This window comes from Leptonotus elevatus, chromosome 7 (assembly GCF_054856555.1).
Source record: "Leptonotus elevatus isolate MCC_2025b chromosome 7, RoL_Lele_1.0, whole genome shotgun sequence".
In the NCBI taxonomy this organism is placed as follows: Eukaryota; Metazoa; Chordata; class Actinopteri; order Syngnathiformes; family Syngnathidae; genus Leptonotus; species Leptonotus elevatus.
Genome location: NC_141245.1, coordinates 5,046,832 through 5,071,658, shown reverse-complemented (window position 1 = coordinate 5,071,658; position 24,827 = coordinate 5,046,832). Strand labels below are relative to the sequence as shown.

Sequence of the window (24,827 nt, the reverse complement as noted above, 5' to 3'; positions counted from 1 at the left end):
ACAGTGCCGAAATGCGCATTTCTTGCATTTAAATGACACACTGTATACAAATGTCACTTTATTGTTTTCATTGATTTTTACATGATTTACAAGGACAATGTATATTGTGATAATAAAATAAAATATACAATGTAAAAAAAAATCTAAAACTTAAAACAACTACGAAGTTTAAATGAAATGAAAATCATTCATAAAAATATTAATGTCTGGGAAGTAAAAAAAGAAAAGAAAAGAAGCATCAGCTCAGATCTCGATCATTACGAACATGACAAGAAGCAGGGAATATATATGGCACCTTGATTGACAGTCAGCGGACAAACAGTTCATCAATATATCAATCCATCAGTCAGACTGGAAAGTCATTTGCAGAGTTGACATCAGACCAGAAAGGTGATGGAATCAAGAAAAGTTGGGGAGTTGTTAAAAGGTACAACTGCCAGGGAAAATACAGATTAAAATCCATTCTAACAACCAAATCAACATAAGGGTGTAACCATTATAACATAGGAGAAGTTTGTGAACGGGTATGTGACAGTTAACTTGAGACACATCCGATCGTAGGACATTTCTGTGCACACAAATGTGTTTAAAGAGTCCAAAAGCTTGTTTGTGGATCAAAGCTGAGTATGCTATTGGCTGAAACAGAAGAAGAGTGTCAAAATTACCTTAAATGTCTTGCATCCACAGCGGACACATGAACTAAGTCTGGCCTGAACAAAAATTCTCCTTTGAAAAACAAACAATGGCTATATTAACGTGAAAAATCAATTATTCTAAGTTGCTCTCCTACTTCTCTCTCTAAATTTCTGCATTTGCGAGAGGCTTCAAATGACAAAATTATGTCAGCAGTCACATTCACATAAATATAGCACCCGTGCATGTTGTGCAAAAAGCCGGCAGAAAACCCGGTCACGGAAATATAGCCACTGAAATGTAAGAAAGTTTGCATGCATTTATGAACTTGGGAAATCCTCCACCCTGCCGAGCTGAGAGACAAGACTCGTATTGTGCCCAGCACAGAAATCCAACAAAATCATCATGCTATGAAATATATTCTTTACAGGTGTTATAAAAAATATATATATATATATATTCCCATATTTTGATTTGACATTCTTTGGCGACATGCACCACCAGCCAGCAGCCGAGCATTGTTCTTGCCACATATGGGAGCAAATTGCGATTCACAAATAACACAACTGAGGTCCATACTAGGGGGTCTAAAGTGCATCGTGTGCCATTCGTTTCTCACAGAGTCGTTCATGGGAAGCATCTAACGGGGCAGAGGCTGCTCTCTCAGCTCGGACATTAGAAGTCATTTGTGGACGGATAGATGGACGGATAGATGGAAGTAACAGATGGAAGGCGAAGGGGTGAGACACATCCTGTGTAGTCTTCCATCATTTGCACATACAGCATGAGGCACTCTTTTGAAGTGCCTCTGTGAGTTGGTGCCAAACAGGACACATCTTCAGATCGTCATCACAAAACATTTGCAACTATTTGGATTCTATTGCTCATATTCAGACTTGATTGTACTGTGGTGAGCGTAAATGAGTTGTTTTATACAGTGAGGATTCACATCAATACAAATGGAACGAAAACCAAGGAAATATACAGCCAAGTGATTCAAGGTGCTTTTTTTCTGCATTCCAATTTTTCAATTATGAAATTGAGTACCTTGAAAATGTAAACGTGTGTATGTTGCATGACAGACAGTGTGCTGGCCTAGCATCTCACAGAGGCGCTTATTCGCTACAGCTAAGCCACACGAGCAAATGGTGTGGTGCTCCATCCACCGCCACACCGCGTCAACCTTGACACATGCAGCATCTTTTTCCATATCTGATTTTCTTTAACACGCCATTTTTGTAACATATAATCAACAATGATTTTCCAATATCCTGCAAAACATGTCAAAGAAAAGGAGCAAATGTTTAAAGTTGGATATAATGTGGTGGTGGTGGTGATACAAAGTATGCAGCAGAGGCGGCAGTTTGAAACATTTTCATCCACTGCATGATGTCACCACTGATTTGCTACCAATTCTGCTGTCTGTGGAATTTTTTAATGCCCTCACTCGACATGTCTATTATACGTGAAAATGGACTCCAACTTTTATGTTACGTCTGAGCACACCAGTCCCAAAGCAAAGTCCTCGTGGTTATATATTTACGTGGCGGCTTAAAAGCCCAATACTCATTTAACCCTCTCTTAAATCTGCGCACTTTCCTTTCAGGTGTGCTGTTCTACTTCCCATTTATTTTAACGGGAGCAAAAACAATGCAAAATATGATTTGGATAAAATGTCAAGTTGAACGGGGATGTCTTATCACCACCAGTCTGTTAACTGCTTACATCAGTGATGCATTTGTACCACCAGGGAACTTGAAATGACGTGCGTGTCTGCATGTGTTTGTGTGAATCCACTTTCTCACAGAGTTCAATGTCAGTGATGGTGAAACTGTGCACTCGTGCAGGAAACGCAGTCAGCCAGTAATGACTGTGTATGTGAACGTGTGCATGTTCAAACCCAGAGAGGCACAACAGCAACAGTTTGCAGTTCCTACAAGAGGCGAGTGACCTCTGCCACTCCTGCCTAGTCTCTTTTCTTCTCGTCCTCCGTGTGATTCAACTGATCGAGTTTGTGGACGTCGTCCGCGTCTAGACGAAAGCCTCGATCTTGTTGCTGTTTTCCAGCTTGACGAAAATCTTTGGGTCGTCATCGCGCTCGTCTTTGAGGCGCTGGAGGTGTCGGCTGTGACACAGCAGGTAGAAGGGCAGGCAAAATCCCAGCATGCTCAGCACCAAGAGGCCCACGTTCACCTGAAGACAACGTCAAGTTGTCACACGTGCCATGGATTATAAAACTAAAATCAACCACCCACTCTAGTGATCATCGTATACTGTATTTGGCTATGGGTTTGCTTACCCATAAGGGGTCTCCCTCCAGCGGCCCCACCATGGCCATGAATAGAGGCTGCTGGAGCAGGGCGAACAGAGCGCTGATCAGAGACTGCATGCCTGTCAGGCTGCCGAATTGAGAGGATGGGTACCTGCGGGGAAACAACAACATCATAGTTAGTAGGGTGTTCGATAGGGGTGAGAAGTTTGGGAACGATAGTCTTTTTTTTAATTTTATGCATTGATCGTAATATTAAAAAGATTCTGAATCGATTCAGAGGTATTAAAAATTGATTTTTTAAGGTTTAAATAAAAAACTAAAAGCCACTGTTGTCTGCTGCCTATTGCACTTACAATTATTAAAACACATGTTACGCTAAATCAGATTGATAAGTTTAAATATGTTTTTGTAAATGTATTGTTATAGTAATGGAGCCACAACACTGACAATAAGATTTGGTATTGAAAAAAAAAATGTCATTGTGGGAAAAACCTGCTTTGACATTAAAACAAGTATTGGCATTGTAAAAGATTGTATTGAAAAATAAAATACAGACATAAAAAAACAAAATTTTATTTAAGCATAATTTTTGTATTATGATGTCTTTTTCAATGCCAATCTGCAGATTTTGTTTACAGTCTCAATTTTTTCCCGAGTGTCACGGGTTTTTAGCTTCAATCTCTGGTTTTCAGTTTTAGCTCTCCTTTTTTTTTTTCCAGTTTCAACTATTTGACAGTGTTTTAACGTGGAGGGCGGGGTTGGGGGCGGAGCTTTGAACGCCTTCGAGCTTTTGACCACATATAACCTTGTAAGCCACAAGGTTATATATCATGTTACTTGCCACAAGGTTATATGTGGTTATATATGTTACATGTGGCGTTAAAACCACCATGTTTGAAATTACTTTATGCATCATGTCATGCTAATTTAGCTAACGTGCTAACTGGTTTACTACAGAAACATTAACACTGACGCCACAAGGTTTTATGTAGAAAAAACACTGATTTTACAGGCGGTTGAGGAGTTCCTGGTAAACTTGTATCCATGAGTCTCTGACTGTTTGCTACAGGGAATTCATGTATTGCCTTTAGCCGACAGAGGGCGCGCTCTCCTCTCCTAAAAAGCTTCTCTTTTTTTTTTCAATACCAAATCAAAAATGACTGAGGCAATAATTTTAAGAGGGTGACGATATAGTATAACAGACCATATCATAAACTTACACGGCAGCGTAAAGGCCTCCAACAGCAGAGTGGATGAAGCCCCTTACGATTGTATGCAGGACGAATGACAAAATCTGAAAAAAAGAAACAAAACATGTTCTATTAACGAGCAGGTTAGTGGTTGCAATAGTTTGCATGAAGGAACATACTAGTTGTTAATTTCGCCAACAAAAACTAAACAAAAATAATTTCGTCAACTCACATTTTTCACTGACTAAAACTAGACTAGACTAAAACCCTCATTAATAAACAATAACTGGGACTAAATCAGTATGCATTATTGTTGACTAATGAAGATGAGACGAAAATGTACTTCACTTCATAAAAACTGGATTACAATCTATGGACATTTTAGTTCATGGACAAAAATGATATGACTGTAAAATCTTGGCTCTGCTAATGTGTCACTGTGACACTGTCATGTGACACACATTGACACACCCCCTTTTAAATCTGCAGCTAGCAAGTGCAACATGCACAAACACACAGCACAGACAGGAGGTAGATTTACCGTGAAAGGTTAAAAGACTAAAATGTTGTCCCTTTTTGTTGACTAAAACTAGATTAATACAATTTTCCTTAGACTAAAATAAAGACTAAAATACTGGATTTATAGTCGACTAAAAATGGACTTGATAAAAATGGGATGAAGTTGAATAACTATGATAAAAACTACCAAGCCAGATTGAAAGTGGACTAAAACTAAGACTAAATTTTAAAATGGCAGATAAAAGTAACGCTAGAACAGGCACCCATTTTCAAGAAATGGGGATTCCATCAAATCTGAAAAATATGCTTCAATGTGAATTTGATCCACTAGATGTCGCTAAATAACTATGAAAGTCCTTCATCTCTCCGTTTCAACACAACATGTAAGGACATACTGTACCCATATGGAACAAAGGATTGGATAACATCTGGAATACAGATGGGGAAAATGGTAGGACATCTGGAAGCCCTTTGTGACGCCTTTTCAGAAAACCAATTGTGTTTGTGTATGTGTACGTGTATGTGGGGGTGTGTATGTGGGGGTGTGCATGTGTATGTGTATGTGAACGTGTATGGGGGTGTGTATGTGTATGTGTATGTGTATGGGGGTGTGTATGGAGGTGTGTATGTGTATGTGTATGGGTGTGTGTATGTGTATGTGTATGGGGGTGTGTATGTGTATGTACCTGAAGTGGGAGGCTGGGAATGACGCAAGTGACTCCAAAGCACACCAGGAGTAAATTGGTGAAGATGAAGGCTCGGGTGGAGTTGACAATCTTTTGAATCTTTTTGTCCGTCTGACGAGGCTGGCCAGGCTCCCTGATAGTCAAGAATTAAGCAAGTTCAATTTTATTTGTTCACTTTGTTGTGTCATATCAAGTCAGAAGATTCACCAAATGTTGAAAATATCCCAGAGTATGATTTATATTTGTTTTCTTTGGCTACAGAAGGTGCCAGCTCGATATGTCTTGATTACATCTCACCTCGCCGTACACTTGTCATTTTCATCCTCACACTCTTTCAGTCGCCAGTCCATGATGTAGCCAATCACAGGGGAGGTTGCCAGACACAATAGTTGTAGTACGCCGAAGATGGACGTGTACGTGCTTACTGAGAGACAGACAACAGTGAAAACTGAAGTTATAAATAAGTTTTTTTGTTGTTAAAGTAGTGTTGATTTTTATGGCAGACGAGCAGATTGGGTTGACGTCACGTCACGAGCGCTTTTTTAGGTTATGACCACGTTTTGAGTCAGACGTGCTTTCACAACATTGAGACGGCCGGCCGAGGAAGGGAACTGAAAAGCACTGCTGTTTGACTTTTGTAATGGTTGGCTGCGAGTCTCTTACCCACTTGCATCCTTTCCACTGCAACAGCAACAGGAAGGCAGCATGACAGCACGAGAGGAAAGAGCAAGAGACGGACAGAAGAGGAAACGGGGAGGGGTGTTAAGCAGAAGCAACAGATTAGCTGAGTGAGCGAGAACGTCGTCAAGTGGTTAAAAACAAACATTCAGTGCATGAAACGAGTGGTTAGACATTAAAAGGAGGACCGCTAGCAAGCTGTGCGAAAAGAATGAGTGCGCACACACCTGTGCTGAGGTCTCCCTCCGTTAGCGACTCCAGGATGGTGTTCATGGCGCCCATGTAGAAGATGAGGCGCAGCTGGGTGACACACATGGTGATGACGCTCAGGAGGAAGATGGGGCTCAACACACTCCTCATGAACGTCTGAGCTGCGCAGGAAATGACAAGTCGAGAGCGAGGTCACATCGCTGGCGCCTCCTTTAATATCTGCTGACGGGTCGAGTCGGACTCAAGCTCTCAATAGTGCAAGTGGATGTTTATAAACATGACTTATTAAGTCAACACGTATGTCACACCTTAAAGTGGAAGTCAACCGAAATGTTTTTTATATATATATTTAATTGTATGTTCTATGCAGTACCACTATTCTAAATATAGTATTCTGGTTAATATTGCATTAGTGGAATATGAGTTAAGCAGCAAAATCCAGTTGTTTTTATCCATCTCAGGGGGCGGCCATTTTGCCACTTCGTCTTAGTTAACAACCAATCACAGCGCAGCTTCAGAAAACAGGTGAGCTGTGATTGGTCATTGCCTAAGCCCTGAGCAACATTGATGTCATCTTCAGTCGACAGCAAGTGGCAAAATGGCCGCCCCCTGAGATGGATCAAAACGGCTGGATTTTGCTTCATAACTCATATTCCAAAAATTTTATATTAATCAGAATGTCATGTTTAGACTAGTGAGGTCACACATAACATATTATTGTCAATAAATGTTTAAGGCTGACTTCCACTTAAAAAAAAAAAAGTACAGCAAGCTATTAACAAACTGTTATTATAGGCAATTGTAAACTTGGCAATTTAATGAACTGACGTCTGTTGTGTGCACACAATTTCGAATAGATGACTATAAATCAAATGTATTATTCAGAGTTTAAATACGTCACAGGACTTTTGTCTGTCTGTCAAATTATGCACATAACCATGAATTTGTGTAAAGAACATGTTACACATTCTCTAACTGTGGGATGTGTGAAAGCCTTTGTTCTGTTGTATTTACACAAAGCTGGCACACAAGGTCCATTCATTCATAGTTACGAATGTTTTTTTTGTGTGCGTTTCGCTCTCTGATGGATTTTCAAATGCTGGCAAAGGGCACATCACAACTAGTTGGATCGCTTCACTGCTCACTTAACAGTCATAATATCCCGTCCGTGCTTGCGTCATTTAAAAAAAAGATTTTTACGTGTCTGCTATGCACACCTTCAAGGTGCGCCAATTGTCCCGTCCAGACTTTTGACACGCCCACCATGTGTAAACTGACAATTTGTGAGCAACCACCAAAGAGGCATGATTCTGGGAAGTCGAAGACTGGCCCTAATTTCCGGATTGTGGAGTTTTAATGAGACATGATCCATGTGGAAAGTATGTCACACTTTTAATTGTGAAATTAATTTGCGCAGTGGATCCCGAAGTTATACAACTCATTTAATTTTTATTTGCAGTTAGAATTTCGGACAAATTACAAAAATTTTGCCTTACCCTCTTCTTGTTGCTTGCAGCTGACCTGCAGGTCGACGGTGGACAAGCACATCTTGCTGGCGTCCTGAGAAGCCAGTTCATTGGACGGCGGCTGCTGCTGCTTAATGGAGTTGCTGACGCTCAGACGGCGCCCCACGGTGGTCACCTGCCGGTAAAACTGCTTCCCTGTGATCTTGTGGTCAAATCCCAGCCAGCTGAACTTGATCTTCACTCTGTGGGAGGGAGAATGTCAAAGTTGTCACTTAAAGGTGGGTTTCAAGAATTGCGAAAAAGAAACGGAATGGAAACGCCAGAAATTCGAAAAAGGCCCAAAATTCGCAAAACTGTTTTTAAGCTTGGAGGGGGTGGTTTTTGAAGCGTATTGAAAAAAGGAAAATGCGCATTTTGGCGATGGAAACAGATTTTGCGAATAAGCGACTACAAGACCGGATATATGTCGCACGTTTTGACTGATACGTCACACGCACGTTTGTAGTCACAATAAATGGCGGATGATAAAGTAGGATATGTTTAGGGAGACGAAGAAACACGATTCTTTTTATAATTAATAAAAAGAAAAAAACATTAATGTAATTTTAGATGTCTTTATTAACATCAGCTCTCAATGTAACGACACACTTCACTTACTTGCGGGAGGGACGCCAACAAGACAAACGACTTCCATTCAGTCCGTCAAAACCATCATTCCCACCTGAAACTCCCCATTGTCCCAAAGTTTCGTCACTACAACGTCATCTCGCGGCGCATATTCGCAAAAGAAGAGCGGATGGAAACGGGCATAAGTCGCCTGTCCGTTTTGTGCATTTTCACAAAATTCGCATACAAATTTCGAAACATTTGGATAGAAACCAAACTTGCACTGAGGTGGCATTTTCAGATGTGTGTATGTCGCCATTCAAATATGAGATTACTCACGACTGTAAAAGGATAATAATAGCTGCTTTCCAGTAACATGGCAACAAACAGATTTGAATCTGACCAGACACTAGACGGGAGCATTCATCTAATATAACGTCCTTTAGAGGGCCACATATCTGCCTTTGCGTGTGTCTGAGAGAGTGTGTGTCATGTTTCTTACGTGAAGTCCATGTCCTCTGGGCCAGGGAAAGGTTCCAGAGGCCAGTTGAGGAAGCAGTTCAGGAAGACCAGGCAAGCGCAACCAGCCCAAACCAGCAAGATTGAGATAAAGGTAGCACCCAGGTCATAGATCACCTAAAGGTAGCGAGACAAACGATGGAGGAGCATTAGTGATCATGATCACATCCCCAAAAAAAGAAAGAAAGAAAAAAAAGCACCATCTAATCAGATGTAATGCAAAATCAATTTCCTGATGTATTATTTTGATTGACACTGCAAGAGAGGCATTAAATAATTGTAGACCTAAATCATACTAGTACAATACTACTAGTAGGGATGTTCGGCACCGCTTTTTTTTTTGACTGATACCGTTACTCAAATCTTCAGTCCTCACCGATACCAAGTGCCGATACCGTTAGTACTTATGATACATACAATTTCCCCCAAAAAACAATGACATATTTTTTTTAAATACCCATGTATCCCAATTATAGCAAATTGCCTTAAAATTGTTTGAAATTCATGGCAATTATATTTTTTTAATTTGCTCATAAAAGTCATTTTGCATGAAGCACACAATAAAATGAATTTCAAAAAAGAAATAAATAAAATTAAATAATCCAGTGGCAAGGGGGAAAAAAAAGTCCCAATCAAAATATGTGGGTGTACAACTTATTTTTAAGGAATACAGTAAAGTGCAAAGAACTCAATTCAATACAATAGTGTTTCAAGTAATTTTGGAATATCTACCATGTTAAGAATTCCTCAAGCTTTTTAGTGTGTGATGTTTAATTATATCTTGTTTTGAAATCCATGCTTTTAATTTGGAAGGCTGCTTTATATTTCCGTTTCCAGTTTCACGTTCTCCGCTGTTCATCTCATAGCAGTGCAGTAGTCAATGACAATATACTATTTAATAGAATTAAATTGTTGAGTACAACTAAAGACTCACAGTATGTGCTCTCTTAGCGGAGCCCCCTGTGGCAGTCAATAAAAGTAAAATAACCATTAAAGCCTTTAGTTCCTGACCGAAAACGGCCACAAGAGCAGGGGCCGATACCGATACCTGGTATCAGTACTAGTAATACCTCTGTGACAGTGTCAATCAGAAATGACAATTTTTAATGTGAAAAGGCAGAATTTTGTTTGTATAGTTTGGTGACAGCCGTAGTTACCTTAATGCCGGGGAAAGTAACAGCAGAGGAGGCGTACGATCCGATCATCAGGGCGATGAAGGTCGACCTGAGGTCTCCGAACATGTTGGGAAGCTGACAAATAAGCAAGAACACATCATTAAGCATCTTGAGGAGAGGGGAAGTATAGTAATATATACAAGTGTGTATAATGTTTGCAACTTCACGGATCTATGTAATCATAGTGGCAATGAATATTTGGGAAATAATCCAATGAAAACAATCGGACTCTTGCACCAAAGTGTGGATCAAAGTACAGTACTGCCATTAGGGCATCATTTAAGCTTTGCAGTTATTACAGGAGGCGGCAATTTGCCTTTGAAGTTGAGCCGGCTGACTTGAAACTGACCTTTTGTAACCCGTGTGTTATTTCCCCAGAAAATGACACACAATAAACACACATCCTGCTGCTTAATGACCAGTGGAGGGCACATCCCTATTAACTCATTCACTGCTATTGACGGCTATATATGTCAAAAATTTTGACTATTTCAATTAGTTTAACATTTTTTCCACTTTTGTTAACAAGAGTATGAAAACCTAGATTAATTTTTTTTATTGTACATTTATAACAGATATCAAATTTGTGATTAACTCATTCACTGCCATTGACGGCTATAGATGTCAAAAATTCATTTGAACTATTTCTATTAGTTTCACATTTTATTCCACTTTTGTTAACAAGATTATGAAAACCTAAATTGTAATTAATCACATAACTTCAATAGTTAACTCACAATTAATCAAACATGTTAGATCTGTTCTAAATGTACAATAAAAAATTGTAGGTTTTCATAATCTTGTTAACAAAAGTGGAAAAAAATGTGAAACTAATAGAAATAGTTCAGATGAATTTTTGACATCTATAGCCGTCAATAGCAGTGAATGAGTTAATCGTGACTATTGGAGTCATGCGATTAATTACAATTAAAAAATGTAATCGCCTAAAAAAGATTACTATAAATTAGGGGCGTCAGGCAATTACATTTTTTATTATTATTTTTTATCGGAATTAATCACATGAATTCACAAGTTAACTCACGATTAATCACACATTTTATATCTGTTCTAAATGTACAATACAAAAAATCTAGGTTTTCATAATCTTGTTAACAAAAGTGAAAAAAAATGTTAAACTAATAGAAAGTTAAAATGAATTTTTGACGTCTATAGCCGTCAATGGCAGTGAATGAGCTAAGCATTGTAAAACAATCTTGCCCTGTTTTTCTTCCACATTTGAATCCAAAGAGAGACAACTCCTTGGCCTTGCATCATGGCCCTCTGCACATACTGTTCTTATTCAAAATATGCTTCACTGTAAACAGCCCTCTTCAAGAAGTCAATAACAAATGAAGGACTTTTATGGATCATATTTAGCAAAACAAAACTAATTCTTTCACCGTCATCACACAGATGACTTTGTTGATATAATACACATGACATCACAATGCAGTTACGATCGATTTGGGGACAGCCCACTCACGCCGGGATAAGATACACAACCTTTGGCCTACTTGATGGAGAGGACACACAAACGTCTTGCTCAGCGTGTGTCCAGCTCAGCATACTTGAGCTGGTCAGCTGGTTTAATGACCACTCATTGTCCTGTTTGGCTCATTTCGATCCAGCGTGCTGCGGGGTTCGTATTTAGATTGCACAACTTGGACCCACATTGGTCAGAAAAGTGAGGGGGGAAATGCTCTCATTATTTTGTTTGTTATTGTTCTAGTGATGAACAAATGTTGGTATGATGGCACAAATGACAATTAAACTGGGAGAGAAAATACCAAAGTTAGAAAATCATCAGTCAACAATCCAGATACAAAGCAACTATAGTAGAATTTCATTTCAAGGAAGTCCTGTTGCCACTGGCAGTCATTTCTCAGAGGGACTAAGTGGGCGAAAACAACCACATCACATGAGTGGAACCATGCCTGAAAAAAAAAAGTGTTTGTGTTGTAGCGTGTCCAGACTGGCTTCCACGCCTTGTGATGTGTGACAGAGCACGTTTGCCACCCCGTCTCCTTAAAAGGCTGTAAAAGAAACAAGGTGGCGCCAAGTGGTTTTTGTTTGGGGGGGTTGTGGGTCATGCATGGTCAGGTGCTGAGACTGCTGATTGCAAAATCACACCTTGAACCGACTGGATGTGCTGAGCACAAAATAATTTGCGATCTCGAGTTTTAGTACTGTGTGAGAAGAGATTCACAAGCCAAGTACAATCAAATTAAGATAGTATTTTGTCATGTACGATAATAACAAAAACTCACGCCTAAAATAGAAAAATTATTGTTTTTAAAAAAAAGTTTCTAAAGGTGCAATTAGGTGCAGCTTGAAAATTCTAATGAAGAAAGACAAGCGGCAAATAACCAAAAGTAAAACTGGGACCGATTGAATCCATTATAAATTTCCTTACTTTAACCCATTTTTGCGTAATACTTGATGCGTCCCAGACGCAATCTCCAACACAAAAAAAAAACACACCCAAAAAGCTTCAACAAACAAAACCAGTCATTTGAAAAACACTATACAGTATGCAAGCAGATCAACCATGCGTCCCGTCTTGTGTTCACATTTCACTTGATTACACTCATGAATCTCATTTGTAGGGCAAATAAATACCAGAATGTGCATCTGGCGTACAAATGGAGACAGCATAGATAAGCGGCCCTGCCAACCCACCTACTGTCGCTGTTGCACCTTCCCTGAATAGCTCTTTTGTTAGCTCTGTGCTCAGTGTATCCAAGCAGAGAGTGGAAGTGTACACACTGATGGACACAGTGTTTGGACAGCCATATTGGTTCCCAAAAAGTCACATGCAAATAGGATCACGGTTCGATGCTTGGGTTTGATTAGTGTCAGGTGCAGATGGACATCGGCTGTCGTAAAGAGCTCAGCCCACCACGCGGGTATTTAGAAAAATCTCTAGCCCAACACCAACGGTATTTTTATATTTGCCAACATAATACATTTGTAGGCTGTCCAACTAACAAAATAACTATTTTAGCTGATGAAATGTGAAGAACGGAATTATAGATTTGATGAAAAATGTTGAAATGCTCTCTGGACTACATTCTAATTTGGCCTGGTATGGTGTTGGAACGTATGAACTCGTTCACTGCCATTGACGGCTATTGACGTCAAAAATTCATTTGAACTATTTCTATTAGTTTAACATTTAGAACAGATATAAAATGTATGATTAATCGTGAGTTAACTATTGAAGTCATGTGATTAATTACAATTCAAAATTAAGAGCATCTGGCATGACTTCATGAGTTAACTCACGATTAATCACAAATTTTATATCTGTTCTAAATGTACAATTAAAAAAATCTAGGTTTTCATACTCTTGTTAAAAAAAGTGGAAAAAAATGTTAAACTAATAGAAAGTTAAAATGAATTTTTGACGTCTATAGCCGTCAATGGCAGTGAATGAGTTAAGCATTTTAAAACAATGAGTTAAATTGTGCAAATGGCTGATTCGGCCAAGAGTTTCAATGTCCACAGACGTTTTGCAATTCTGGATAAGAATGTATGCTGAGCTTTGAAAAAGAAAATGCAGCGTGTGTCACAAAGGTGACTACAAAATGACCATACAAGCAGTGTCCCTAAATGCAGCAGGCGGGCTGAAACAGGAAACGAAGAGCGAGGTCTTTTGAGAGGATCGAAGAGGGAAACGAAAGAAGGAAGAGGGTTTGCTGCAGCAAGTGGAAATTCTGCCGCTTGCCAATGCGCTATTGAGAACCAGCTCGGACCGGTCCTGACCTGACGCACAGCATACGTCTCCGTTCCATCCATCATAAAGTGCAGCCAGCTGAGTTGGAAGATCAGCAAACAACAGCTGACACACTGCAGACTGGCTATCGCCCCCAACGTTTTAACAATGACATGATTTAGGCCTGCGGTCTGCAACCTGCAGCTCTGGAGCCACATGTGGCTCTTCAATCACACTCCTGTGAATCTCAAAAAAAAAAAAAAAGTAGAAATTAACGTATATATCTTTTTTACATATTTAACATTTTTAGATAACATATTCTTAAAATTAATTGATGATTTACATTAAAACAATTTTTTTTTTAATATTCCCCCAAATTTTAAGCTGTCTGAAAAAGAGAGACAAAAGGTAGATGGATTTTTTTTAAATCCCTAAACATGTTCAAAAAGTGAAAATAAGAGGAAAAGCAAAAAATTACCACATAATGTACACAAAATTGCCCAAAAAGTCTGAATATTTACTTTTAAAAAGGCAGAAAAGCAAATGTAACCATAAAATGTCCAAAAACAAATGAAAAGGGGCAGAAAAGTACCTTAAAATGTCTTTGGAATTGCCAAAAAATCAGAAAATTCATGTAAAAAAAAAAAAAAGGTCACAAAAGAAAACGTTCAAAAAGTAACTATAAAATGCCCAAAAACAAAATAAGAAATACAAAATTATCATATTATATACACAAAATTGCCAAATTGTCAGAAAGTTGGTAGCAAAAAGGCAGAAACAAATGTTTAAAAATAGCCATAAAATGTCCAAAAAAGGAAGAAGAGAGGCAGAAAATGACCATAAATACAGTATGTTCATAAAATTACCAAGGATGTCAGAAATTTGACAGAAAAATTAAAAATAAAATGTATGGAAAACTAAGTTTGAAAAGTTACACCCCCCCACACACACACACACAAAGAAAATAATCCAAAAACGGAAGACGAAAAGTAAAAGAAAAGGAATCTTGACATATTGGCGAATAAGGGCCACTTTGTAGCCCCTCCAGCTCGCCAGGTTGCACAGACCCGCACCCAATGTGGCGTGACCTACATGCCTGCCAAAGTCGCACTCATCCACCAAGTCTCATCCACACGAGGCTGATATCAGCGACTATTCTCTCTTCATCCTTTCTACATATTTCCTTTCATCTGCGCTGGTCTAGGAGCAAACCACAAACTGCTCTCTCTGTCCAATTCCCCCTTTCCGCCTCCATCTTGTGGATAGCGCATGCGAAAGGGAAATGCCTCAGAGTGGATATATGGAAGCAAGAGGTGCTCCAACACGTGCCAGGGGAGAGAATGAGGGGGAGTTTCATATATAGTGCACAGATACTACACATGCTCAAGAGTCTCTCAGGTGTGTTAAGAGGCAGACAAGAAGTTCCTGTTTTCCTCAGCCAGGACACGGAAAACCGAGTAGAAGGAAAAAGTCATGATCAAGTTATTCCAATAAAAGTTTATTTTTTTTGCAGTGGAGCTATTCTTTTGAGTGAAAAAAGTGCCGCACGCTAATAAGCATTAGCGAGTCAGACTGGAGTAGATCATTACAATTCCTTGCACATCTATAGATTGAAGCAAAAATCATTGCCAATCAAATTATTTTGAATCAAAAAGCATTCTTAATCGAAAATCGATTCTGAATCGAATCGCAGGCCCCAAAATCGGAATCGAATCGTAACACATTCAAAGATTCCCACCCCTATTAACTAGAATACCGTATATTTAGACTAGTAGGGCTGTATAGAACATATTGTCAAGACATTTTTTGGGGGGTTGACTTCTGCTTTAAGAAAAACTCATACGCAACATCAGGGCTGTTTGACACCCCTACTCCCCCCCCTATTTTTCTTGGAAAGAAATAATCTGGACATGAAGCGATAAACACAAGCGACAGGGAACTCACCCTGCTGAAAGCTTGGGATGTTGTTTAAACACACATCTACATATGCACATCAGGCAGTTTTGACAGTTGGAAGCAGCCTTGCAAACAGACCGGCTGTAACTGGAGAGGAACAAAAACAACCTCAGACTTAAGAGCGGGACAAGTGAGGGTGGTAAAAACTTGCACGGCAACCTGAACAGGGGACGGCGAAGAGTGGGCGGGGGGTGCATACAGGCGTATAAATAAACGTTAGCTTCCCTTGCTGCGGTGACAAAGTGGATTATTATTGCTCAGCCTGCAAGTAACATTGATGCAAAAATGTTGGACACGCTCTGTCAAATATGATGGATAAGATGCAGTTTGTGCAGGAACGGTTTGAGATCCTTGCAGAGTTGGCAACACACGCTGCTGCCATGTACAGTATCTGCTCATTTGCAGGTTAAATATTCATGAGCGGAGGTCTTTTTTGGGCCAGCAGACAGCAGCCGAGTAGCAGTGAATAATAGATTACGTGCTTCTCTCTACTCTGGCTCTCACGTGGCCTCTCCTGTGATGCAGCACTTTTATCTCGGTTCACCCTGACCGCTCAGCTCGGCTCGGGCTTTTCTCATCCACTCCCAACCCTCCATTTGCTTCGGTATCCGCACTAGCACTCAGAGTGAACTTGGAGACCATGCCACTCACATCACTTTTAGTGGAAATCAAACGCACATAACACACCGATATTGGTCATCTCTTGAGAATAACACACATTTTTTGGGCAAAAAACAAACAGACAAAAATCATCCAAAATCAAAGCGGTGTACTTTACATAGGTTGGGGGGTGTTGTCACATTGTATAGATGTCTACCAGTACCTAGGTATTGCAAAAAAGGTGTACTTTTATTCCAATTTGATATTTGATGTCCAATATTACAAATGTATATGAAATCATGTAATGTGTGTAATGTAATGTGGTAATTTTGACACAATCCTCATGCAGAACTAAGGACAAATGAGCGTTTTTGGTCTTCCGGACTTCACGGTTACTTCCTTGTTATATACTCGGAGCTTCACGTAGTTTCAAGAAACAAAAGCAAAGCTAAAAACAATTTCCGCTACTCCCGTTGATTCTCAGAGCATTGCATGCTATTTGATAGCTGTTATCATATCATATTGATTGCTACCGCGTCCTTTTGATAGAAAATGGCATTGGATTTATCATCTGAAGATTTCTAGACAGCGGAAACGCTCATCCGTGAATTTATAATATGCCTCACACACATGTAATTAATTATTTTAATTACACACATTATAATGTCATATAATTCCTGATGCTGTTTTGCCCCTGCTCTTATTATTTTGGTAACGAATAGCATGTAGCAAGAAAGTTAAGATGGATTGTTTTGGTCCAATTATTTTTCCTTTAAGAAGGCGCTGCCCCTTTAAGAGAGAGAGAGCGACTTGGCGCAAGAAGACAGTATGAGCTTCCTGCTCACATAAAAAAAGAATCATGGAACGAAGTGAAAAAGTTGTTGTCGAGTTGTGTTTGATGCTTAAGTCCATAAAAGGCATTCCCTGTAAGTATTTGACATATAGGTTACGGTAAATTGATGTTAAGAAGATGTAAAGCTGATGCGTTAGAAATTGTTCACAAGCGCACTATTTACGTTGTAGAACGCTCCATCATGTTTGTTTGCACAGATTAGCAGTGATTAGCATAAAATGATTGGCTCGTGTACATTTATTTACTTTTCTATATTTGTTGCTATAGTTTCACATACAAAGAAAGGGTCGGAACCCATCCTGGCATCAAGAGACATATTGTGTTGAGGTGTTTAACTACCTGGATAGCAGAAAGGTTCTGTGAGGCCAGTACAGATGCCGTACACGGAAGAATCAGTGCGTGTGCATCAGCGTGTAGTTATTAATTTCCGGTTTCCCATACTTGAAGCTACTGAGTTGCTACTGCCATCTGTGGCCGAAAAATGTAACTGCATTTTCCCTTCTTCACATTTACACAATGTGAACATGATATCACATCCACAGGGGGCGGGACATTCAAACCCGAATCCTAGTATTAGCCAGAGGCTTGCAGCAGTTCGGATTATTAACAGATAAATGCTAATCCCTACTAATTAAAACATGTTTTAGTCATAAATGGTCAAATAAAAAGTCTAGCGTAAAAATATTTTGGGGCAGCTTTAAGAGAACTTGAAAATGTCAAATACAAATTACTACGCAGATAAAACTTCAATTTTTGAGCAACAATACCAGAGACGCCACATAGTAACAGGCGATGGTCATTAAACTAACCATGCAGAACGAGCTGAAGCTCACGACAAGCAGGACGCAGTAAGCTGATTCCCATTCCCCAAAGCTTGACTGCAGTATCAACTTTCCACCAGTAGAAGGTGCTAATGGACTACTCATTGAGAGTTCGAATACAATTTGGTGGATGTAGTCTGCAAATGTCTGAGTGGTAAATGGCTCAGGATACGGCGGTTGCGTCTATTCAAGGCAGGGATCCTGTTTTTGTAGCCAACTTATCTGAACCCTACAGAGTAGGTAACAACCAACAAATCGTGGAAATGCAGTATTCATGAGTAGGCCTACATGGCGTGTATTATATTTGAGTGTGTGTTATTCTTGAGAAATTACTGTACATTTACATCCCACTTCACAAGGTCCTTGGTAGAGATCAAATTAGACTGGTGTTTTTTGGCATTTTGCTTCGACTTCACGACCTGGCCAATCCCGTTGGCATTTTCATGACGGCTATAAATAAGATATCATAGCAGCGCTCTTACCGTCAGAGAGGTGAAGGTCATACACATGCCTCCGAATCCATTCATGGCCAATGCAAAGAAGATCAGGATGGACAGATCTAGAGGACCAGACAGATGTTGTGTCACCATAGCGGGTCTATATCATCAACTGTGGACATATGATGTATTGGCATAAGTGGTTGTACATACTGTTGGGATCGCTGGCTCCATAGGCGATGAGGAGACAGGAGAAAGCAAAGCAGGCACTGGAAACGCAAAGTCATTGCATGTCAACATGTAAAGTAGACACGCTCATTGGACAATGTCACAGCTCAGCTCACCTGCCCAGCAGCCTCAGCTTTCGCGGGCCGTATTTGTCCATGACGATGCCCATGGGCAGGGTGATGGCGGACAGCAGGAAGGAGCCCACGGTGAAGGCCAAGTTGAGCATCTCATCCTGGTCCTTGCAGATTTGCCAGCCGTGCATCTCCAAGTACTCCTCGGCGTCGGACGCCTCAGCGTCGGACGTGTTGGAGAGACTGGAGTTGGAGCTGTTGTTGTCTGGATGGAGAGAAAACAACCAGAAATGAAAGGGAAATCTGCCACTGAGACATCTGAATGCATATAGAATTCCGTACCTGAATACTTCTCCAATGTTGTGCTGCTTAGTTTTTTCTCAATCTTTTCTCATCATGCATCTATTAACTTATATTATTATTATTATTATTAGAACGTGCCTCTGGAGGCATTCTCCCTCCTTCTCTTGAAAGCTGAGCTGCTGAACAAAAATGCCAAGTGATCCAACGGTCACGTAAACACACAGCCGGGATAACAACACGAGCGAGTCAACAAGCTCCCAGAATGGTGAACGTCTGCCTGCCTGCCTGCACGCACGCCCGCCCGCTTCCCAGTAGCGGAATCGACACTCGACACGTGTGCTCTATTTTTGTTCATCTGCCCTACTGGACTGCATCAACAGACCGGGCGGGCTAGGGCTGACGTAGAAAAACAACCCGTTCACCTCGAGCTGCTCGGGCTCAAACTGTCAGGAAAACAAAACAGAAGGACTCAGCAGTTTGCACTTTTTTTGGCCATGGGGGAAACGGGAATAAACGTCATCAGAGAGTTTTCTTTATCTTCATGCTGAGGGCACATCGTCAAGTGCAGCTTCAGCCAAGTCTATGCAGTTTTTATGAGTCACACAAGAACAAGAAACTTTAGATGAACTAAAAGATGCTGCTTTGAATCTGCGATGGTTCATTTATCTGAAGCTTTATTCTTCTCATCTATGGTCACCTTTTAGGAACGCTACATATTGTTAGCCTAATAGCAAAGTCATTTGACATTTACCGTTGCCAAATCAGGGTTTATAATATTATATATATATAATATTTCCTTTATAGCTAGTTTTTATATGATTTTTACCAATGTTTTTTTTATTCCATTTGTTTTAATTAGTTTTCAGAGTGGATTTGTTCATTTATGAAGTATTTGTCATGTGCAAGATGAACTAAAAAAGGCCACTAAGTGTAATAAGTGTAGTAAATCAAACTGCAATTCCCTAATAACTATTTTACTTCAAATAAATACAGTACATAGGCTCCAGCGCCCCCCGCGACCCTTGTGAGGACAAGCGGTTAAGAAAATGGATGGATGGATAAATACAGTACATTTAAAATAATAAACAATCAACAATCATGTATGAAATTAATTGAGAGAGACTAAATCAAGGACATTTTTGCTATAATTATAAGTTAGTTTTATAGATGAAAATTTTTGTTTTAGTTAGTTTTTTAAAGCACTCGTCTGGATTTAATTTTGTTAATGAAATTTTTTTTTTTCTATTTTAATTTGAGTTATTTTGTTAGTTTTCGTGAAACTTCAATAAATCAATTTAAAAATTACATATAAATGCGCTTGCAAACCATTTTTTTCTTGTTTTCCAAAATCGATGAAATGACATGGGAAAAATGTGCATACAATAATTGTTTTGAAAAATAATTTCACTTTCACTACAGCAAGATGTTTGTCTGACCCCCTGAGATGAAATTTCGTGTATTTTTTTGTTTTTAAGCCGTCTGGATTCTACTTGGAATAGTTTGGTAAATGTGGTTCTTACTTCATGTGGTTTTACATCTTCATATGAACAACAACACACAGCTCCATCATGGCAGCTGCACACACACAGACACACACTTACTGGAGTGTGAGTACGGGTGGTCAGTATTGACCTGACATCCTTTAAGGAAGTTTCTAAGCCATAAAAAGGAAATTCCAGCTGATACCTGTATACCTTCTTTAAACATGAATCTTACAGTGGAACCTCCAAACTCAAACACAATTCATTATGTGACCATTTTAATTTCCAGGCCTTGTAAGATACAATAACAATTGGGGGCTACACTGTACTAATATCCAACGTGGTTTTATGATTACCATCAACCTGTATGCTTTTGGATTAAAACAATAGTGGTCAAATATCCCTTCATGTAAATAAAAGACAGTTGATGGGGGTTTTTTTCTTCAAAAAGAGGCTTTTTCTCCATGTGATTAGCCTGGCCCTGGGAGTATCCGAACATTGTTGTGCAAATTTGACAGAATCAGTGGTCAGACCTTGCAAACCATGAATAGTTTCGATGGCAACGTGATACACAAGCGACTCTCGCTTCCCTTTGTCCCTCTCTCGGGTTTGGGTGTCAGCTTTTAGCCAAATTCCGAGTAGGACAACAAGATAGAGTTTTATCTCAACAATGACAGCGACTATAGTGCAACTACAGATAAACATGTATGCTTCTTCCTGACCTGATTATTTTGTAAACGGGGAAAACAGCTGATTAAAGTCTGTTGAGAAGGTCAAAGGTCCTATTAGAATGAATAATCCATACTGGTTGATCTCCTGAAATAAATGTAATCAATTCAAATTAAACACCAGTGGATCATGATTGTGAATACTAACACAAATCTACTGGTATGATTTCTACACTTTGATGACAATGTGCAGTCTCTCAGCCCAGACCATATGCACAAATTATCCCATCGCTTTCATCACTTCCCCTTTAAAATGGCTGCTTGAATGAATGGCCTTATTTAGTGTAGCTACAGTTATTAACTGCGCGGCAAAGCAAGCAACTCACACAAGTCTGCAGACGAGGAAGCACCCCTGCAGCCTGTTGTTGACTGACTTTATCTGACCTACATTTCTATATGGTACAATGAACACCAAACACATATTTTCATATTCAGAAGGTCTCCACCGCAGAAAAGAATCTGCCAAAAGGCTAATCAGGGCCAAATGTAGTTTTATTGTTGCTAAAGCTTTTGAAATGTTGAGCCTGGTCATCTAAGTTTGTTTTGCCCAACTTTTCCGTTTTCAGTGCTCTGTTTCCTGAAACAGAGCAAAGTGTCGTTGTGTGTGTTTTATCATGAGACTTCGACACGCCAGCTCAGCAAAAACCCCACTCAGTGGGTCTCTAAAGACACTTAAGGTGTGGTCACGCTTCCTCTTCATCACAGCACAAAGAGAAAACAAAAAGAAAGAGGATCATCTGTGTGGTAAAAAGGCCCCAAAGCACTTCAGATCCGCTTTTGTGTCACTCCTTCACATGACAATGGTCACACATTGTTTTCAAATAGTCACGTTTGGGGCTCTTTAGTGCTGATGTGGAGAGTTAGGAATGATTATGCAGAGGAACTGAAATACATCTGACAATAACAGAAGCAGCTAGAACACAGTGGAACATCAAAGTCTAATGACTTTGTTTTGACTTCGTAGTTATTCAAATTTTAATTCAGTTACAGTTTTGCCTATAAGTATTCATATGTGCCAGGCGCCAACTGTTGCAATCATGAAACCTTTATTACCCAACTGTGTAGGCAATGTTATATATTTTCTGCCACACAAGTAAATTAACCAAGTTATAGGCTAATAACACAAAAATAATGTAAATAGACACATACCGTACTTGAATGTGCTAATTAGCTAGCTAGCATATATATATATAAATATAAAAGTTATATATATAATGCTGCTACTTGATACTTTCCGGTAATACAGAATTTCGCTCACCTGGTGCTTTGCACAGGTAGGAATAGAAGCCCTCTGACTTGAGCATGATGAGCAGGGATCCCCAGCCCAGCAGCACCGCAGAGAAAAGCAGGTTCTCGATGACCGCCGTCACCGCCATCCACCAACGGCGGCTGAAGGCCGTGGCCAAGGTAGGAGCCATCCCGACCGAGAGGTGGGGATACTTCACTTGTCTGACAGGAGAGGAGGAAGGGAGGCTACAGTCGCCTGGATGAATAGAGGGGGTGAATGAATATGTTATTTTTTTTGCACTTTTTATTTTAAATACAGTATAAAAAACACCGAAATTGGAAATCTAACCTCATAAGTGACACATATTGTTTGTTTGTTTTAAATGCTAAATTTATAATTTAACAGTGATAGTGCAAGACCTGCAAATTTTGGTACTCAATGGAAAGTTGTCACCTCTGAAAAACATCAGTCTGTTCTAAGAGACTGTGGGTCTCTGAACAGTAAAGGTGCTTTGAGAAAATGGCAGTGACTCATCCTGGTGCCTTTGTTCCTTTCACAAGCTGCTGATGTACAGACTCACAGAGGGAGACTGCTTAACAGCTGAGCGCTGTGGGCGTGTAAACCCCGTCCGCCCTTGAGACATCTGATTGGAGCGTGGTGAAAATAGCTCTTCGACTATTGGCTGCTAATGACATAGGAAACGCAGCAGCTGGCTGCACGTGAGGATGCTGCATTCAACTAGTAGAGAGTACAAACTGTTCTGATTCAAGACAAACCTCCCCCAGATCAAATTTTACTTATAGATAAAAAAACATTTATCGTCGATGTGCACTAATGCAACAACTGAATTCGTCTAAATTGGTAGGGTTTAAAAAGACTGTCGGAATTTTCAAGTTTACAGCAATATTATGAAAAGTGATGACAGTTGTTTTTAGGTGACTGATTCCTCACCACGACAACACTTTAAGACAGATTCATTGCTTATAATTCAAAGCTATATACACCCGAACGTGTTCCGTTTCCAAGTTAGTGACTCAATTCTCGACATTCGAAAAACAGATAGTACGTGAATGCAACACCAGCTCCATCCGGTTCGAACCAGCACGGCGCGAGATTGTTGTTTGGGAGCTTGAAATTGATATCACGTCCTTCTTTGTATGGCATGTACGGAACGTAAACACTTACACGAGGACACCGTGTGCGTCTAAACAGGATACATACGAAACAAAAATAAGCGCTACATTTGTGAGTGAATCACATTTGTTTCTCTTGTCTGTCTTAACTGTATGTTTGAAGCCCAAAAAAAAGTCGACTCATACATTTCCACATTGCCTATTAAATGCCCCCCCCCCTCCTCCATTAAACGCTAACTTCTGTCAGTCGTCACTAAGAAAGTAAAAGCCTGTAGGCTATGTGCAAGACATTTCAAGATGTGTTGGTGTTGTTTTGGAGCAAGTCAGCACATCATCATCAATCATCATCATCATCACGACCACGATAATAAAGACAAAGTCAGAACGCCAAAACTAGTCTGAACTGGACTGCCTATCGCCCCCTCCTCACATTATTTGCGTCTCTCGCGCCCCGCACAAAAAAAAGCGTCTAGGTGTCCAGTAAACAAGCTTTTCCGCTTATGAAATAAAAGCGAGTTTTGTTTAATTATAATAACTATGTCCACGCCATGCAATGTCGTTTATCTTCATTTGGTTAAAAAAAAGTAATAGAAAAAGGGGGGGGGGGGGGCACACACACGAGTGCTGAATTATATTTTTTCTTTATGAAACTAGGCTTTTATTTCGACACGTATATTACTATCCGGAATTGTACGACGTGATCTTGAGTAACTTTACTTCCAGTGAATCACTAAGTAGCGCTCAGCTGTCCGGAACAACAAACTGGAAAGGAAAAGTCGCCAAATGTTGTCTGACTGGGAAAAAACGTGAATAAGTTGCACTCCGATGCCACGCTGTAGCATAGAGACCATCAAAAATAATGACGATATAAAGGGAAAACAAGACTAAACATTATATCTGAGCTATATAGAAATATCAGTGTCCTTGTTCTTTGCCACATATCAAACACAATACGACACTCGGTGTCATTCATATTTTCTATCATATCTGTATGTAACAATTGAGTGGAATGGTGGAGAGAATAACCAAAATGTGTTTCAGCCTTTCCTCTAGTCAGATGCGGTGAGTGTGAGTGAGTCAGAGCATCCTCAGTTGCGGCAACCCACCTGAATGTGCGCGGCTTCAGCAACAAAGACAGATCGCCGTTTTCAGCCCAATCCGCTTCTTCGCGTCCACAAGTCCGACGACAAGCCGGTCGAGGTCAAAGTTGTCTCGTGGGACGTGCGTGGTGGTTCTTTTAGCGAGTTTCTCCATTCCCTTGTCATTGGCGACATTATATAGCGGCCGCAGCGGCGATGCACAAACAACGTCGCCTTCCC

General features: G+C 39.9%; 1 protein-coding gene across 4 annotated transcripts; it reads right to left on the bottom strand.

Annotated features, from left to right (window-relative positions):
• Positions 1-52: 52 nt before the first annotated feature.
• On the bottom strand, positions 53-24,827 carry LOC147170440 (large neutral amino acids transporter small subunit 4-like). Of its 4 annotated transcripts, none has more exons than XM_086081064.1 (15): positions 24,615-24,827; positions 22,406-22,630; positions 18,681-18,900; positions 18,550-18,605; positions 18,382-18,458; positions 9,937-10,029; positions 8,763-8,896; positions 7,685-7,896; positions 6,206-6,349; positions 5,964-5,981; positions 5,598-5,724; positions 5,301-5,433; positions 4,126-4,199; positions 2,933-3,056; positions 53-2,826 (listed from the first exon to the last, which is right to left on the bottom strand). In XM_086081064.1, the coding sequence occupies exons 2-15, from the start codon at positions 22,563-22,565 to the stop codon at positions 2,665-2,667; spliced, it is 1,734 nt and encodes a 577-aa protein (XP_085937190.1). In that variant the 5' UTR covers positions 22,566-22,630; positions 24,615-24,827; the 3' UTR covers positions 53-2,664. The 4 variants fall into 4 exon arrangements, with proteins under 4 accessions (XP_085937190.1, XP_085937187.1, XP_085937188.1 ...); XM_086081061.1 differs by lacking the exon at positions 24,615-24,827 and adding an exon at positions 22,829-22,948; XM_086081062.1 differs by lacking the exons at positions 5,964-5,981; positions 24,615-24,827 and adding an exon at positions 22,829-22,948.